We start from the raw sequence: 18,258 nt of genomic DNA, 5'->3' as shown, positions 1-18,258 counted from the left end.
AGGGGCGTCTATGGGTTCATGGTTTTCCAACAGAGATCAGGGACAAGGTCTAACATTGCGTCCCAAATGGCACCCTATTACCTATATAGTGCACTACTTTTAACCAGAACCCATGGTCAAATTACTGCACTATATAGGGAATAGGGTGCCATTTGGGATGCGAACTAAACCATGGGGGGGTGCAGAGAGTGAAGGCTGGCAGCAGGTTTTGCAGGTGGCTCCAGCTAGTGCCTTGCAGAGCTCCCCAACGATTCTCCATCTGCGTCTATCTCCTCATAGTCTCGGTGCTCAGTGGAAATGTGGATTTCAATTGTACTAGACTCTGAACCTAGCAAGACAAAATAGGGGATAGGGGAGATGACTGAGTTAAGGCGGGTATATATATATCCCTTCTCTTACACTTCAAATCAAAACTCCCATGAGTCTACAATTAACAAGTCCTCTGCTGCAGCTCTCTTCATTCAAGGCATGCACAACACCTTCATACAAGTAGCATATCTCTTACCATTGCAATTTTTTTAAACAGTTTAGACAAGACGGTATTTACATGTGTTATGGGTTCAAATATATGTCTGGATCCTCTTGTTAAACCTCCCCCAAAAGAAACAAGCCAAACAAATTTCCAACACAACTCTATATCGAAACTTAAATATAAGATCCTTGAGATTCATAATACAGGGCCAAATTCATAAACAAGAAACACTAAAGCCTTGAAAGTTGTTCTTTATTTCACGAGGAGTTTTCATTAAAAAGTCAGGTTCACTGTCTCAGATCCTGAACAACAATCAAAAACATTAAATATCTGTGTACATTATCTTGAAATTGTGCACCGAAACATCTCACTAAGGGCTAGATTCTATCTGATCCGAACTTGCTGACACCCGTACAGCAGTTGTTTTGGCTGTGTCGGCGGAGGAACTGCGTTAGTTGTCAAATCCAAAAGTGTATCCTTGCGTTAGATTAACCAGATTACTTTATAATCTAACAAATTCCACGCTACAAGTTCAAACACTCGAATGCGTGATTTTCTATTGTCTACACCTCGATTAGCCTGATAGGCTATAAATGAACATGAAACCATGTATTTGCCGACACTTCCTATCAACATTTTGAACTTCTAACGCTGTAGGGATAATAAGGAAGAGAGTGGTTTGTGACACACTAGGCAGCCGCTGAAATGTGTCTGCTCATACCACAGTTACACCTCTAACATCGCCAAAACATTGCTATGCGGATGTCTGCCAATGCGGGTTAACACTCAATCTGATTGAATCATGGCCTAAGTCTGCTTAAATAGTAGAACATAAAAATAAACAAAAACATACATTTCTCCCAAAATACATGATATATTTTTGTCCTCACTTAATTGTAATATAACCATGTGAGAGCAGAAATATTGTCATTATGGAGTTAAAAGATGCAGCAGCACATCGCAGGTAAATACACATTCTACTACTACAGAAACAGTTCATGTCATTTCATGATGAGAACCAACGCCTTTCTGTCCCTGGTCATTTCTCCTGGCTCAGACCATCATCCTCTATAATATGTCATCTAAGCTGGTCCTGGGGGACAATCTCTGACAGTAATATTTTTTTCAAAACTGGATTTATTAAGGAAAACTTTGCCCGGTGAGTGAGGACATTCCCTATGAGTCTGAAGTCATCTATAACTTTATAATCTAAAACCAAATCCATACTTGCTGGTATGATATGAAGCAAACTGAGTGCGGCTTTATTGGCAGCACCATGCACAGCAGAATGTAACGTTAGATGATGATGCCCAGCGTGTGTACAACAGGTTTCACCAGCCTTGATACACTGGGGAGTTACCATTGCCATTCTCCCCGCTCTGCAGCCACACATGCCCTTTACCTTCTGATAGGACGCTGATGGCGTCGGAGGCCGGCTGCCCGTTGCCTGTCATGTTCTTGCCTGTCATGTTCTTGGCCTCCTGGACATGGCTCTGGTAGAGCAGGGTGGAGCCCACGATGGGGTTGTAGCCCCCCACGTTAGCCGCCGAGGTGGAGGCTGAGTCCCAGGCCAGCTCCCTCCTCCTCTGCAGGCTGCAGTCCACTTTGAAGCCCGTCCAGCCATGAAAGGCCAACGTGTTGAGGAAGCCTGACATGGGGTTCAAGATCCCCTGGAAACAGTAGAACATAACACAGAGACCTTCAGATATGAACAAACCTGAGCCTTCAAAATAACACACTAACATTGGTGCTGGACTGGTTTGCTGTACAAATGAAAACTTCTGGCCAAGATCGTTTACTATAAAGTAAATGCATTGACAGTGAACCCACCATGATAAACCATGTGATGAGGGCTGCGTTTCGTATATTCTTCAAGTCACCAGCTTTTATATCTGTCTGCATCTCCAGGTAAAACAGCAGGCTTTCATTGATGATGTTGGGAAGCCAGCTGAAAAGTGGGAATCATGATAAAGGTATCGTACATTAATGTCAGGAAAGCATACTGAATGTCAATACTTTTTTATAATGAATCTTTTTTTTCATTATGAAAATTAGTTAAGTTCCTTTACTGACTAGACAGATTCACCAAGGGCTAGCTACAATATGCCAAATTAGGTCTCTGGATGCATTTACACAGGTAGACCGATTCCGATGTTTTTTCCACTAATTGGTCTTTTGACCAATCACATCAGATCTTTTCACATCAGATCTTTCTCAGAGCTGATCTGATTGGTCAAAAGAACAATTAGTGAGAAAAACATGTCAGAATTGGGCTGCTTGTGTAAACACAGCCTTAAAGTAATTGATAAAGAGTGTAGTAAAAAAAAGTGCCAGTTCTTCAATTTTGAAACGTGGATCTTTGAATTCAAGGGCCTCTGCAGCTCTCCATAATTTTCAGAAAACACTTTGTAGAAATAAATGGATTTACACCACAGCATTATAAGTATGGCCTCTTTGAGGAAGGTCACGGACTTTATGAAAAAAAGGTCACACATAAGCCATTCTCCAGCATTGCCAGGAAACACAGTTGCCTTAACTTAATCAAATGTATGTTTACTTTATTGCCAGGACCTGTAATATAGATTCCTCCATAACCCATTTACTTGCCGTCAAGTTTTGTATGCTGTTTGGCTAACACAATACAATAGAAGACAGGAGAAATGTTATAGACTACATACTATGTATCCCACAATGACATGCAATATTCTGGTCTTTCTCTTAGATAAAGACAAGTTTCTTGCCAAATAAAGAAGACCAGCATGATTTTGAAGAAGCGTATTTTTATCTCTGTTCCCAGGCGTCTCTCGTTTTCTGTGTAGATCCCTTGTCGTCCCTTCAATAATGATGTCACTGAATGGAGAAAAAAACTAAGGTTCACATTCTTTCTTTCTGCTTTTACAATAATCGCAGTATGTTTCTTCTGAAAAAGAATAGCTATAAAAGATTGAACCCATTTAAACACATCTCTGTAGGACTCTACATTTAGATACAATAGAGCTGTTAGTACTTACAGTTGAATTCTGAATTTTACATAGACCTTAGCCAAATACATTTAAACTCAGTTTTTCACAATTCCTGACATTTAATCCTAGCAAAGATTCCATGTCTTTGGTCAGTTAGGATCACCACTTTATTTCAAGAATGTGAAATGTCAGAATAATAATAGCGAGAATGATTTATTTCAGCTTTTATTTCTTTCATCACATTCCCAGTGGGTCAGAAGTTTACATACACTCGATTGGTATTTGGTAGCATTGCCTTTAAATTGTTTAACTTGGGTCAAACTTTTCTGGTAGCCTTCCACAAGCTTCCCACAATAAGTTTTTGGCCCATTCCTCCTGACAGAGCTGGTGTAACTGAACCAGGTTTGTAGACTTTTTCAGTTCTGCCCACAAATGTTCTACGGGATTGAGGTCAGGGCTTTGTGATGGCCACTAGAATACCTGGACTTTGTTGTCATTTTGCCACAACTTCGGACGTATGCTTGGGGTCATTGTCCATTTGGAAGACACATTTGCGACCAAGCTTTAACTTCCTGATAGATGTCTTGAGATGTTGCTTCAATATATCAACATGATTTTGCCTCCTCATGATGCCATCTATTTTGTGATGTGCACCAGTCCCTCCTGCAGCAGAGCACCCCCACAACATGATGCTGCCACCCCCGTGCTTCCCGGTTGGGATGGTGTTCTTCGGCTTGCAAGCCTCCCCCTTTTTCCTCCAAACATAACGATGTTCATTACGGCCAAACAGTTCTATTTTTGTTTCATCAGACCAGAGGACCTTTCTCCAAAAAGTACGATATTTGTCCCCATGTGCAGTTGCAAACCGTAGTCTGGCTTTTTTTATGGCAGTTTTGGAGCAGTTGCTTCTTCCTTCGCACCAAAGTACGTTCATCTCTAGGAGTCAGAACGTGTCTCCTTCCTGAGTGGTATGACAGCTGCGTGGTCCCATGGTGTTTATACTTGTGTTTGTGCTTCTACACCTGCATTGCTTTCTGTTTGGGGTTTTAGGCTGGGTTTCTGTACAGCACTTTGAGATATCAGCTGATGTACGAAGGGCTATATAAATAAATTTGATTTGATTTGATTTGTTTGTACAGATGAACGTGGTACCTTCAGACATTTGGAAATTGCTCCCAAGGATGAACCAGACTTGTGGAGGTCTACAATTCTTTTTCTGAGGTCTTGGCTGATTTTTTTTACAATTTCCCATGATGTCAAGCAAAGAGGCACTCAGTTTGAAGGTAGGCCTTGAAATACATCCACAGGTACACCTCCAATTGACTCAAATGGTGTCAATCAGAAGCTTCTAGAGCCATGACATCATTTTTGGGAATTTTCCAAACAGTTTAAAGGCACAGTCAACTTAGTGTATGTGAAATTCTGACCCACTGGAATTGTGATACAGCGAATTATAAGTGAAATAATCTGTCTGTAAACAATTGTTGGAAAAATTACTTGTGTCATGCACAAAGTAGATGTCCTAGCCGACTTGCCAAAACTATAGTTTGTTAACAAGAAATATGTGGTGTGGTTCAAAAACAAGTTTTAATGACTCCAATCTAAGTGTATGTATACTTCCGACTTCAACTGTATCTATGTATGAAATATCTGATATGAGTGTGCCTGTGGATGCGGCCTGTGGGCCCTGGTCAAAAGTAGTACACTAAATAGGGAATAGGGTGCCATTTGGGACGCATTTGCCTGTCCAAGGCTCTGAATCATAAAGAGCTAGCCAGCACCAGAGGGGCAGTTTGAACTTACCTGCAGACACAGTCCTGGCGAACAGCGTAGGGTTGACTATAAGCACCAGCAGTAGAGGAGCGTAGGTAGTGATGTAGTGAGGAATGGCATGCTGCAGGCCATTCTCACAGCTGCAACACGAGAAAGGCACTCACACAACCTTACATGTATCCTCCAGGCATGGGGGAAGGATCACAGGAGTAGCAGTACAGAGACATGTTGGTTTAGCACACCACAATCCTCAGTCATTTAAAGGTGTAGTTCAGGATTTTGGCAATGAAGCCAAACTTTTCAGAATCAGATGAACTCGTGGATACAATGTTCATGTAATTGCATCTAACTTCCTTCATACTGGACGCAGATACAGTACATAAAAATCGTAAGTTAATTTGACTCTGGGGAAGTAGATAAAGGGCCTCATTGCCAAAGTCCCGAACTATCCCTTTAACTACAATAGGGCTATTGTCAGTGTACAGCACAAGTATTGGAATGCACATAAAACTGGTCTAACATCAAGGATCCTGAGACAATGTTCACTCCTTCAAGTATCTTGACATCAGCAATGTTGTCACAACTTCACAAGCCTACATTTTCAATGTGATTCATGACAACACAAACTTGATGTCACAGACACAGCCAATGGAGAGCTGTTGACATACCTGGAGATGGATGGGTAGTAGAGCATGGCCACACCCTCCACACACAGCAACACGGCCAGACCCCATGTGATCATGTGATACAGGATGATGGTACTGACGGAACAACAAGACATCACGTCATGAGGCCCCGAGTTTGGGTTAATTATGTCACATGGCCTGGATTTGAATCTTTATTTAAAGCTTTTTCATTTCAATTTTATTTAATTTTTTATGTCAGATGGTCCAGTACCATCCTCAGACAATTGTTTTCATTTTTGGTGTAATTCTCATTTCTGGAAAAGGCTTAAAATAGAGGTTAAAATCCAGGTCATGTGACATGATTTACTAAAACACAGGGCCCAGGTCATGATTCATGAGCCAGGCAATGCTTTCAACACATAAACATACACTAAATGTACGAAACATTAAGGACACCGTCCTAATATTGAGTTGCACCCCCAGTTGGCTGGATGTCCTTTGGGTGATGGACCATTTCTTGATACATACGGGAAACTGTTGAGCGTGAAAAACAAAGCAGCGCTGCAGTTATTGTTTTGTCTTGCCCATTCACCCTCTGAATAGCACACATACACAATCCATGTCTCAGTTATCTTAAGGCTTAACAATCCTTTAACCTCCTCCCCTTCATCTATACCGATTGAAGTGGATTTAACAAGTGACATCAATAAGGGATTGTACATTTCACCAGGATACACCTGGTTAGTCTAAGTCATGAAAAGAGCAGGTGTCCTTTATGTTTTTTACACTCTGTGTAGTATATTTCACACCATATCTCACGGATTACATATGAGATACACGGTAACGCCCAGAGAGAAGTGGTATCAGAACTGAAGAGCAGATTTTCACATTCTCTGTCGAATGGAAGTGGCATATCATTAGGACAGTATGAATTAGTAATCAGTAATTAAACACAATATTTGTTTTTGCGCTACATATGTCGCTGTGGTACTTTCCTCATCTGGAAAGACAGAAGAGTGTTATATTGAGGAGTTGCAGCTATATTATATTGTGAGATTACTGATATTATATTGATGAGAGCGCACATCAGAGAGCAGAGGAGGCTCGTGAGGGGAGGACTGCTCATAATGAATGGAATAATATCAAACCCATGGAAACCAGGTGTTTGAGACCATTTTTTTGATTCCGTTCTATTGATTCCGTTCCAGCCATTACTATGAGCCCATCCTCCCCATTTAAAGTGCCACTAGCCACCACTGATTGAGAGAAAACATATTTGATATAGAAGTGATATAGCAAAATGTGATTGATAGCAGGAGGAGAGTATAGACTACCTGATTCCTGCAGATCTTTTGACCACAAGGAAGACATCCACAGCGTAACAGAAGGTCCACCAGAAGGATGCACTGAAGAACAGCTGGATCCACATCTGGGGAACACAAACCAGACTAAACATCAGAACAACACACTATATATAAACCATACTGCACGGGCCTCCCGGGTGGCGCAGTGGTTAAGGGCGCTGTACTGCAGCGCCAGCTGTGCCACCAGGCTCTGTCGTAACCGGCCGCGACCGGGAGGTCCGTGGGGCGACGCACAATTGGCTTAACGTCGTCCGGGTTAGGGAGGGCTTGGCTGGTAGGGATATCATTGTCTCATCGCGCACCAGCGACTCCTGTGGTTGGCCGGGCGCAGTGCACACTAACCAAGGTTGCCAGGTGCATGGTGCTCTTAACCGCTAGGCTACCTGCTATAACTCTTCTTCTGCCAGGTCAGGAGTTTTTCCTGGTCAGGAAAAAGTCCTAGACGTGGTTATCATACGTACAGCACTGCCGACGCAAAACACCTCTGGCCACACGTCGCTGTTGTTGGCCACATTGATCCCTCTGACAAGGTTGGGCAGGCCCAGCCAGATGGATGACCTCACTATGATACCTGAAGGAGACAAACACAACATCTCAAAACATCTGACCGTCTCATAAAGATCTGTTTAATAAGACTGTATGGATGGAGTCTCCATTGATAACACACTCAGTAGAACGGTCAAACAAATGCAACAAGGCTCAGACCACAGAAACTAAATAGAAATAGAGGGTGATTTTTAAACATCTGTCAGTTAAACTGTCATCTTTGTGAGGTGGACGGAAATCACCATAGCATCATACACACCTTACAGGGTATTACAGTGCCTTGCGAAAGTATTCGGCCCCCTTGAACTTTGCGACCTTTTGCCACATTTCAGGCTTCAAACATAAAGATATACAACTGTATTTTTTTGTGAAGAATCAACAACAAGTGGGACACAATCATGAAGTGGAACGACATTTATTGGATATTTCAAACTTTTTTAACAAATCAAAAACTGAAAAATTGGGCGTGCAAAATAATTCAGCCCCCTTAAGTTAATATTTGTAGCGCCACCTTTTGCTGCGATTACAGCTGTAAGTCGCTTGGGGTATGTCTCTATCAGTTTTGCACATCGAGAGACTGACATTTTTTCCCATTCCTCCTTGCAAAACAGCTCAAGCTCAGTGAGGTTGGATGGAGAGCATTTGTGAACAGCAGTTTTCAGTTCTTTCCACAGATTCTCGATTGGATTCAGGTCTGGACTTTGACTTGGCCATTCTAACACCTGGATATGTTTATTTTTGAACCATTCCATTGTAGATTTTGCTTTATGTTTTGGATCATTGTCTTGTTGGAAGACAAATCTCCGTCCCAGTCTCAGGTCTTTTGCAGACTCCATCAGGTTTTCTTCCAGAATGGTCCTGTATTTGGCTCCATCCATCTTCCCATCAATTTTAACCATCTTCCCTGTACCTGCTGAAGAAAAGCAGGCCCAAACCATGATGCTGCCACCACCATGTTTGACAGTGGGGATGGTGTGTTCAGGGTGATGAGCTGTGTTGCTTTTACGCCAAACATAACGTTTTGCATTGTTGCCAAAAAGTTCAATTTTGGTTTCATCTGACCAGAGCACCTTCTTCCACATGTTTGGTGTGTCTCCCAGGTGGCTTGTGGCAAACTTTAAACAACACTTTTTATGGATATCTTTAAGAAATGGCTTTCTTCTTGCCACTCTTCCATAAAGGCCAGATTTGTGCAATATACGACTGATTGTTGTCCTATGGACAGAGTCTCCCACCTCAGCTGTAGATCTCTGCAGTTCATCCAGAGTGATCATGGGCCTCTTGGCTGCATCTCTGATCAGTCTTCTCCTTGTATGAGCTGAAAGTTTAGAGGGACGGCCAGGTCTTGGTAGATTTGCAGTAGTCTGATACTCCTTCCATTTCAATATTATCGCTTGCACAGTGCTCCTTGGGATGTTTAAAGCTTGGGAAATCTTTTTGTATCCAAATCCGGCTTTAAACTTCTTCACAACAGTATCTCGGACCTGCCTGGTGTGTTCCTTGTTCTTCATGATGCTCTCTGCGCTTTTAACGGACCTCTGAGACTATCACAGTGCAGGTGCATTAATACGGAGACTTGATTACACACAGGTGGATTGTATTTATCATCATTAGTCATTTAGGTCAACATTGGATCATTCAGAGATCCTCACTGAACTTCTGGAGAGTTTGCTGCACTGAAAGTAAAGGGGCTGAATAATTTTGCACGCCCAATTTTTCAGCTTTTGATTTGTTAAAAAAGTTTGAAATATCCAATAAATGTTGTTCCACTTCATGATTGTGTCCCACTTGTTGTTGATTCTTCACAAAAAAAATACAGTTTTATATCTTTATGTTTGAAGCCTGAAATGTGGCAAAAGGTCGCAAAGTTCAAGGGGGCCGAATACTTTCGCAAGGCACTGTATACTGGAGTTAAATCCTCACTGGCTTTAATTAACACTAGAAACAGATAATGAAGCTGTTGCTTATTTGGCTCGTATTATTACAAACCTTGTTAATGTGATTCAGTCATGGAATCCTTTTTATTGTGGTTACAAGTGTAATGGAAATACTAGAGACCTCAGGTGATGGTTCATAAGGGCCTTAGCGCTGCCCTGTGCTATGAGCCTTGGAAACGTGTGAGTGTACTTCAGGAACTTAACGTGATGTACTTGATGCTCTAGTGTGCTTTGGCTGAAATGTGGCATGTTGAACGTATTCAAGTTGTTTATATTTGCAGTAGGAAAACAACCCTGCTGGGAGAAACTGGAACCACATACTATTCAGGTTAATTACATTATTCTTTGACACCTTCTGTAGAAGCAAAATAACAAAGAAAGACATACCTTTGTGGGTAGAGAATGTCAAATGTATAATTTCTCACTACCAATTGATGTAACGTGTTGATTCATTGTGTTCTAATGTCATTTTTATTGTAGACAATGAAATAGGTTTTCATTGCAACAAATATATCAGCATATGCATATCAGTATATCAGCAATGAAGAATAGAATTGATCAAACACCCTCAGTTCCATTCTCACAAAAGGACAGCAGTCCTCAGTTCTTCTTCTCCATTGGTGTCTTAACTCTACTAGACCTTCTAGTAAAGGCCATGACTCAACTTAAAGTGCTTTGATTTAGTATGCTATCATTTTGTGTGACAAATGTCCATTTTGTGACAATTTCAGAGGGCTTTGAGGATATAAAATGTCAGCAGTGACAATTCAAGCAATGATGGCTGACTAGACTACACCTCTCACATGAGTCTAATTCTAATCTTACTATATAAAGGAATTATCCTACAGATATTCTAAATTCAAACAGTAGCCTAGGTGATGTTAAGAAACTGAAACTACTATAGTAGCTAGGCCTATAAATGGCCTCATTTAGACACTGCCAGGAGAGAAATCAGTCCAATGGTTGGCTTGTGGGACATACTGTATTTTCTTCATTGTGTATAATTGATTACCGTTGTGAAAACAAACTGGTAAGAGTCCATTCTTTCACAATGCATAAATGGTTTATAACAACATGAAAATGTTGGCTCGTGCGTCATCATAATTAGGCTTAGCTACATGACGTGCCATGAGTGGATTTCCACGTGAGACTGTGAGCTATTACAAAATGGGCAAATTGAGCAATATGCCCAATTGCATGTGATATTTGTTATTGTTATTGTGTTACTTTTAATTTTAGTCTACTGGGTAAATATTTTCTTCTTGAACTGCACTTTTGGTTAAGGGCTTGTAAGTAAGCATTTCACGGTAAAGTCTACACTTGTTGCAGTCGGCGCATGTGACAAATAAAGTTTTATTTGATAAAAACTGGTGTTTCACTAGCAACAATAGTAGATTCCATTGTCATAGGCTATGATGATCAATTAAAAAGATCAGAGTAAAGTAGGCTGACACAATTCTAAACGTGGTGTACGCCTACAGCTTTGATTAAACTCTCCATCGTATCGGCAGTGACGTGGAAAGTGTTGATGAAAAGTAACGGGACATTTCCTTACCTGTACATCCCAGAATATCACATATGCTGATGATAAACAATATTCTCGACGAAGACGCTGGCTTGGGAAGAGGGTACTGTCCAAGGCGTCTGTAACCCCTACGTTTGGGCAAAAGTTGTAATATAGAAAATACCAAACTTAAACCTGCGCTACCAATGCAAATGGCGCTAAAGAAGAGGGGCTGAAAAGTAATGACAAATTCAGTCGATGCGTCTCTGTTTGGGCAGCAGAACGTCTCCAGCCTTGGGGATGCCATCATGGACTAGATGCAAAAAAGCAGGCTACGGTGTCAGGGGAGAAAATAAAGGGAAATTCATTCATTTAGTCGTGGTATGAGCTGCTCCTAGTGAAAATCACGGGTTGAATCATCATGTGCTTCTATTTAATCTTTCCAGTCAGGGTTTAACTGCCCCACATGGTAAGAGCCTACAAAAGGAATGTTGCTCTGACATTTGGAGTAAAAAGGCTTACTCTTTGTTCAGTTACATTTTTCCAACAAGTTGTCCATGCATCTAAAGTATAAATTGCATTATGAGTGTATGAAAACGTGAAAATAGGAGTGTATCAATGTGTGTTCAGGAAGAGACTGTGACTCACCTTTAATAAATAGCAGAGGCTGTAGTCCTGGTGCAAAATATGAAATGCACAGTATGCAAACCTTTTCATTTTCTACAACAATTTACCCAATTATACAAGAACATGTGATCATATGCAGTCATTTAGAGTGGTTTGAATGTAGGTAGGCTACATTTGAAAGTTGAAATACAGTAGCAAAGGCCCTACCCTGTCCAGACAGATAGATTATGAACACCCCACTGCACAGCCACTTGGCCTGAGTAGGTAGGGAGCTGCTGCATTCCAACTCTTAAGAAAAGCAGGTGCGGAAAGGATTTGTGGAACAAAACAAAGGAGCTATGAATATGCATTGATTACAGAGAGGGCATTGAGTGGGTTTATGCAATGATAAACTATTCTAATCCATGCCCTTTCTCTGACAAGGCACAAAGTAATTTATGTGTTAGGTTTACAGTGGCAGGGATTAAATCAACATCATTTACTCCTGAGGTACTGACCTGTTGCACCCTCTACAACCCTGCTGGTCATCTATGAACAATTGAACATCTTGAAGAACAATTTTGCCTTAATGGCCATGTACTCTTATAATCTCCATCCGGCACAGCCAGAAGAGGACTGGCCACCCCTCAGAGCCTGGTTCCTCCCTAGGTTTCTCCCTATGCCTTTCTAGGGAGTTTTTCCTAGCCACCGTGTTTCTACATCTGCATTGCTTGCTGTTTGGGGTTTTAGGCTGGGTTTCTGTATAGCACTTTGTGACATCTGCTGATGTAAAAAGGGCTTTATAAATACATTTGATTGATAGATTGATAGTAGGTTATTTGATTTTGCAGCATCCCCCTGGAGAGCTCTCTCTCTCTTCTCTGTCTCCCTCTCCCTCTGAACAAACCTCTCTCTGTTACTGTCATCTGATGGTGGATAAAATAACTTTAAAGAATGTTTTCATCTGGACTGTCCTTGGGATAGAGAATCACCTCATTGCATCCATGAAGAGTGCATGTCACAGAATGCGCATAAGGAGTGCCTTGTCATGTTTTCTCACTGTCACATGTTTGCCTCTCGATAATGTCAATGAGGGGTAGCAAATTTGGGATATTTAAAAATCAACACATTTATGTGGATGATTAGTTTATTATTGTGGCGGAACTGCTTTGGGCAGTGTCAGTTGTTGATAATGCCAGTGTACCTATCACAGGTGCCTGGTGGCACTTTAATTGGGGAGGACATGATTTCCATGTGCTTGATACCATTACATTTCCTCCATTTCGGCCATTATTGTGAGCCGTCCTCCTATCACCAGCTTCCTGTGGTACTTATGTATAATCTCGGTTATCCCAGAACTAAAGTCTCACGTAATTGGTGGGTTGCTCGATTTATGTTTACGTGGTCTGTCCACGAAAGATGAACCTATGCCAGACAATGCAGTAAGTAAGTATTTATGTTGTATTTCCTCTAAGACAACATTGTATCCTCCAAATGGAAAAAGTAGGGAGCATAAAATGGTTTCTAGCAAATTTCTGTGAGCCTTGAATTCCTTCTTGTAAAATGTTGCCATTTAGAAGCCTATCCATCCAGCTATTTGAACTGCATTTCTTTCCAATAACACACGTGTTTTTGGAAACTTGCAAGTAGGCCTAAATTCTGCATCTACAGCTGATGAACGGCCACTCACGGAAAAGTACTCCTCCATTTAAACCATGGCTTTACAGTTTGTATCCAACTCCTCCTCAGAGGGCAAAGTGTGTGTCACACAGGGTGTTGACACAATAACCCAAACTATGAAAACAAACATATCACTGCAAATGCGATTTCTATGTATATTTCCAGTCCCAACTCTCTCTTTCTCTCCTTCCCCCTCTCCCCCCTCTATATTTCTTCATCAAGCCCCCTCCTTCCCTCTCTCTTATACTGGACCTGTCTTATAAGAGTTGAATGTTCATCTTGTCATTATTGTACTGCCGTATATTATTTATATGGTCTGTCTTTGAGTGGACTGTTTGTGATGACAGTGTCAAGTTACGAACCTGCTCGACAGGCTTCCACCCACTCTCTCTGCCCCACCATTGGATCTTAATAAGCACCATGTGCACTGTAAAAACCAGCCCAGCAGGGCATTCAAACTCACTTCCTGCATCACAGACTCTGAGTCTGGTGGGAAATGACATCACAGGCTCTGAGTTGGGGCCTGATGCCAAAAACACCCCAAAAACAGTTCAGGGACAGACGGGTACATATACATTTTGACACCAGCGACAGGTGACAGTCCAGTTGCTGATGTTACAAAACCGAGGGTGCAGCCAGACTACTAGACTGCTGTCTGAATTGAGGAACTCTGTAGGTAACAATGAGACAGGCCACAGGACACAGCAGTGACAACCAGAGGAAGAATGCAACTCAGGCTGGATCTGTTGTGTTTCTCTCCAACCCTTTGATGAGTGGTGAGTAGTAGTAGACTGCTTGGTGAGATAGACAAAGTATCCACTTGTCTATATCCATGCTTTGGCTAATTCATTTATGTATGTATCTGTGAATGATCCTATGCGTGTTGTTTTTATTTTGTAAGATATTGAGTCAGATTGGTCCCCCATTCATGATGCAGCCTACAATGGACGTGTTCTCACACTGAGAAACCTAATAGCTCAGGTAAGGAAGGCACAGCCAGGCCTGTTATAATATGGACTGGCAAGGAGCCAACCGTTATTATGCAAGCTCATGCCTGCAGGCGTCAGTTAAACTGATATTTGTTATTTCTGTTTATAAAGTAACAGTAGCCTTACCATCATCTGCAGAATGGGACTGTAGATGGAATGTATCACTTAAGCACAGTATTATACAACGGACATCTTAGAAATGCTGCACATTTCAAAGCTATTTTAATATGGGTGTGGAATTTCTGAATAAGCGTAAAAATGTCTGTCTATTGCTGATTGAGGTAATTGCAGAGGGAATAGGATTGGTTTTGATGTTTTATTGTTGTCACGTTTCTTTCTTCGTCACAGGGAACGTGTGTCAACCTGGCCACTCTAGAAAGAGTCTCTCCCCTTCATGGAGCCTGTCTGCAGGGACACACTGCCTGTGCCAAGTTACTGATAGAAAATGGGGCAAATGTGAGTAAGGAATTCCACTCTATCTGCACCATCTCTGGCTGATTTTAAGACTCACACAACACAAGGTTGTATACATGTTTATTGACATGAGTTTGATTGAATTTAATCATACAAGCGCCATGCTCTACCAACTGAGCTACAAATGACCACTCCCAATGTATAACAAACAAAGTCCAAGAACAGGCAGACCACCCTGAATATGGGTTAGATTATGAAGATATTAGGCGATTAATCATACACAATCCTTGCCACCTTGACATTATTAGCACAAATCTGTAGACAACAATAGCCCTACTGTTGAATTCAACTGTACGCTGAGTGACAAGTCACATTTCAAAAACCTAACTGTTAAATAGTCTACTACATTTTAGTTATAAGAAAGCACTGAGCGAAAACGAAAAACCACTCATGCACTCTCCATGTAAGTGTATACACTACCAATCCTAGACACACTGACACAGTAGTATGCTTACAATGTGACAGACAGTGGAGTGTTAACCTTCTCAGCAGGCTATCACCAGTACTTTTGTTGGTTTTGATAGGATGGGAGGGATGCGGCAAGATGTATTGGATGTAAGATAAGAGCTGTTCAGTAGAGCTGATGTGTGCATGTTGTTGTCTGCGGTACCAGGTGAACGTCCCCACGTTGGAGCAGACCACCCCCCTGTCAGAGGCCTGTGCCCGGGGCCACGTGGCCTGTGTAACCCTGCTCCTCCAGCACGGAGCCTTACCTGAAGGATACAGCCTCTCAGCCTCCCCCATCCACCAGGACAGACTCCTATTAGGACAGACTCCTAATAGATAGACAGATCCTCTGTGGTTAGGGTTGCAAAATTCTGGGAACTTTCACTAAATTCCCGGGTTTTCTAGAAATCCTTGTTGGAGGTTACAGATTTCCGGCTTAATCTCTTCTGACTCCGGGAAACCCCCAACCGGGATTTGGGGAAAAACAGGGAATTTATTGAAAGTTCCTGGAATTTTGCAACCCTATCAGTGGTGCGTCAGCCAAGGAGGTAGCCACGTGATTAACTGAAGACTGCACAAACTGCAGTGCAGACTTCAGTTTCAATAAATTCCCCGGTTTTCCCCAAAAGTAAAGGGAAAACCCCGTAGAGATGACAAAATGTTGCCGAAAATAACATAATGAAGGGATCACGATGCGCGTTTTTCTTCTCTCAAAGGTTCATATACAGTAGCTATAGCACTTTGACAAAGATGAAAGTCAAAACGTGTCAGCTTATATAAAATAAAAAAGAGCACCATTACCTAAGAATGTACTGTTGTTGCAGTAATTTATGGGAGATGCTGTCATCTTTCCTTTTTTGTAATACTTAGGAGCAAGAGCAATTTGTTAAGCCATGGTCACGTTGATTTAATTTGTTATGTGTAATGAGATGTATCATTCCCTAGATTTAGATACAGTCAGCACTTTTTCAAAGCAGATCCCACGCACTGTTCTTTATTCCTTGAAGATATCTCTGTCCAGGTCACCCAGAATGCATTGAGTCTCAGGTTCATCACGGGGCAGATGTTGATCAACACACTGACCAATCAGGCTCCCCACTCTACACTGCCTGCACCAATCAGCATCTGAGCACTGTGAAGAAATTGCTTCAGCTAGGTATGAAAGTGGATTCTCTTCCATTTATCTAGTCTAGATACTGTAGAATCTGGACTAGACATTGACCAATGTGCTTCTATCACAAGGTTCTGCTGTATATAATACATTTTACCAAGATAGCCACGGCACATCAAGTACATGACCAGTAGTGTGGAACGCCTCATTCCCAAATTATGGGCATTATAATGGCGTTAGTCCCCCCTTTGCTGCTATAATAGCCTCGACTCTTCTGGGAAGGATTTCCACTAGATGTTGGAACATTGCTGTGGGAACTTGCTTCCATTGAGACACAATAGCATTTGTGAGATCGGGCACGGATGTTGAACGATTAGGCCTGACTCGCAGTCAGAATTCCAATTCAACACGAAGGTGTTCGATGGGGTTGAGGTCAGGGTTTTGTGCAGGCCAGTCAAGTTCTTCCACACCGATCTCAACAAATAATTTCTGTATGGACCTCACTTTGTGCGTGGAGGCATTATCATGCTGAAACAGAAAAGGGCCTTCCCAAAACTGTTACCACAGTTTGGGAGTTGTGCAAAGCTGTCAAGGCAAAGGGTGGCTACTTTGAAGAATCTCAAATATAACATATATTTTCATTTGTTTAACACTTTTTTTCCTTACTACATGATTCCATGTGTTATTTAATAGTTTTGATGTCTTCACTATTATACTACAATGTACAAAATAGTAAAAATAAAGAAAAACTCTGGAATGAGGGTTGACTAGTATTGTATAGTGTAGGTTGAGGCTTATTCACCTAAGGCACTCATATGACATTTACTGTGCATACAAAATCCATACATGTTCCACACAATATCCATAAATATACGCTCTTGGTCAGGTGCTAGTGTGAACAGCAGTAAGGATGGGGACTCTCCTCTGAACACGGCAGCCCGTCTGTCCAACCCTGGGCTGATGCCTGTTCTGCTGGAGCATGGGGCTGACTGCAGCAGCAGAGACACACAGGCAAACAACCCCCGGACCTGGCCTCTTGCAACAGCCCCGTGGAGAAAATAGTGCTGGGCCACAGACGAGGTAGCTAGTCCCCCAATGGATCTATCTGATACACAACATTTTTGACGTCCTGACCTTAGAGATCCTTTTTATGTCTCTTTTTTTGGTGTAGTCAGGGCGTGAGTTGGGGTGGGCATTCTGTGTTTTGTGTTTCTATGATTTTCTATGTTTTGGCCAGGTATGGTTCTCAATCAGGGACAGCTGTCTATCGTTGTCTCTGATTGGAAACCATACTTAGGTACCCTTTTTCCCCACCTGTTTGTGGGAAGTTGACTTTGTTTAGGGCACATAGCGGTTGAGCTTCACGGTTTGGTTTTGTAGTGTTTATTGTTTTGTTTGGCGCCATTTTGAGTTAATAAAGAAAATGTACGCTTACTACGCTGCACCTTGGTCCAGTTCCTTCAACAACCGTGACAATTTTGGTGTTTTGAACTGCTTGTATACTTCAAATTAAACCCGTCATACATATGTTTGAGTTTAGTTTGAGTTTATTTTATACAGGGACAGTGCACATTAATCAACGTTTCAGTAAAAGTGCCGGTTTTAACCAGACAGCTAATTTTCAAACGCAGTCCCTGGGCAGGTTATTAAGAACAATTACAATATAGACAATCATTGAGCAGTGAGCACACTCAGAGGGACATAGCATACAGACAGAGCAACATGGGAAAAGCAAGACGTAGCATACAGACAGAGCAACATAGGAC

General features: G+C 41.8%; 2 protein-coding genes across 2 annotated transcripts; one reads left to right on the top strand and one right to left on the bottom strand.

The window, feature by feature from the left end:
• Positions 1–178: 178 nt before the first annotated feature.
• Positions 179–11,764, bottom strand: gpr143 (G protein-coupled receptor 143). Its single transcript, XM_029639484.2, has 9 exons — positions 11,237–11,764; positions 7,660–7,769; positions 7,169–7,263; positions 5,877–5,969; positions 5,239–5,348; positions 3,214–3,322; positions 2,303–2,420; positions 1,875–2,142; positions 179–328 (listed from the first exon to the last, which is right to left on the bottom strand). The coding sequence occupies exons 1-9, from the start codon at positions 11,493–11,495 to the stop codon at positions 225–227; spliced, it is 1,266 nt and encodes a 421-aa protein (XP_029495344.1). The 5' UTR covers positions 11,496–11,764; the 3' UTR covers positions 179–224.
• A 2,170-nt stretch (positions 11,765–13,934) lies between these two features.
• On the top strand, positions 13,935–17,926 carry LOC115116576 (ankyrin repeat and SOCS box protein 9-like). The gene is made up of 4 exons (XM_065014581.1): positions 13,935–14,247; positions 14,373–14,452; positions 14,809–14,916; positions 15,548–17,926. Exons 1-4 carry the CDS (start codon positions 14,154–14,156, stop codon positions 15,719–15,721), a joined length of 456 nt encoding a protein of 151 aa, XP_064870653.1. The 5' UTR covers positions 13,935–14,153; the 3' UTR covers positions 15,722–17,926.
• Positions 17,927–18,258: the final 332 nt, after the last annotated feature.

The sequence above is a fragment of the Oncorhynchus nerka genome, linkage group LG3 (genome assembly GCF_034236695.1).
Source record: "Oncorhynchus nerka isolate Pitt River linkage group LG3, Oner_Uvic_2.0, whole genome shotgun sequence".
Taxonomy (NCBI): Eukaryota; Metazoa; Chordata; class Actinopteri; order Salmoniformes; family Salmonidae; genus Oncorhynchus; species Oncorhynchus nerka.
This window is presented reverse-complemented; position numbering and strand designations above follow the sequence as displayed.

Coding starts and splice junctions, on each gene's coding strand:
- LOC115116576 (XM_065014581.1), top strand. CDS start 14,154: ATGAGACAGGCCACAGGACACAGCAGTGACAACCAGAGGAAGAATGCA. Junction 14,248..14,372: donor CTCCAACCCTTTGATGAGTG/GTGAGTAGTAGT, acceptor TTATTTTGTAAG/ATATTGAGTCAGATTGGTCC. Junction 14,453..14,808: donor TGAGAAACCTAATAGCTCAG/GTAAGGAAGGCA, acceptor TCTTCGTCACAG/GGAACGTGTGTCAACCTGGC.
- gpr143 (XM_029639484.2), bottom strand. CDS start 11,495: ATGATGGCATCCCCAAGGCTGGAGACGTTCTGCTGCCCAAACAGAGAC. Junction 2,421..3,213: donor ATGCTGGTCTTCTTTATTTG/GCAAGAAACTTG, acceptor CCCACTTTTCAG/CTGGCTTCCCAACATCATCA. Junction 2,143..2,302: donor TCATCACATGGTTTATCATG/GTGGGTTCACTG, acceptor TACTGTTTCCAG/GGGATCTTGAACCCCATGTC.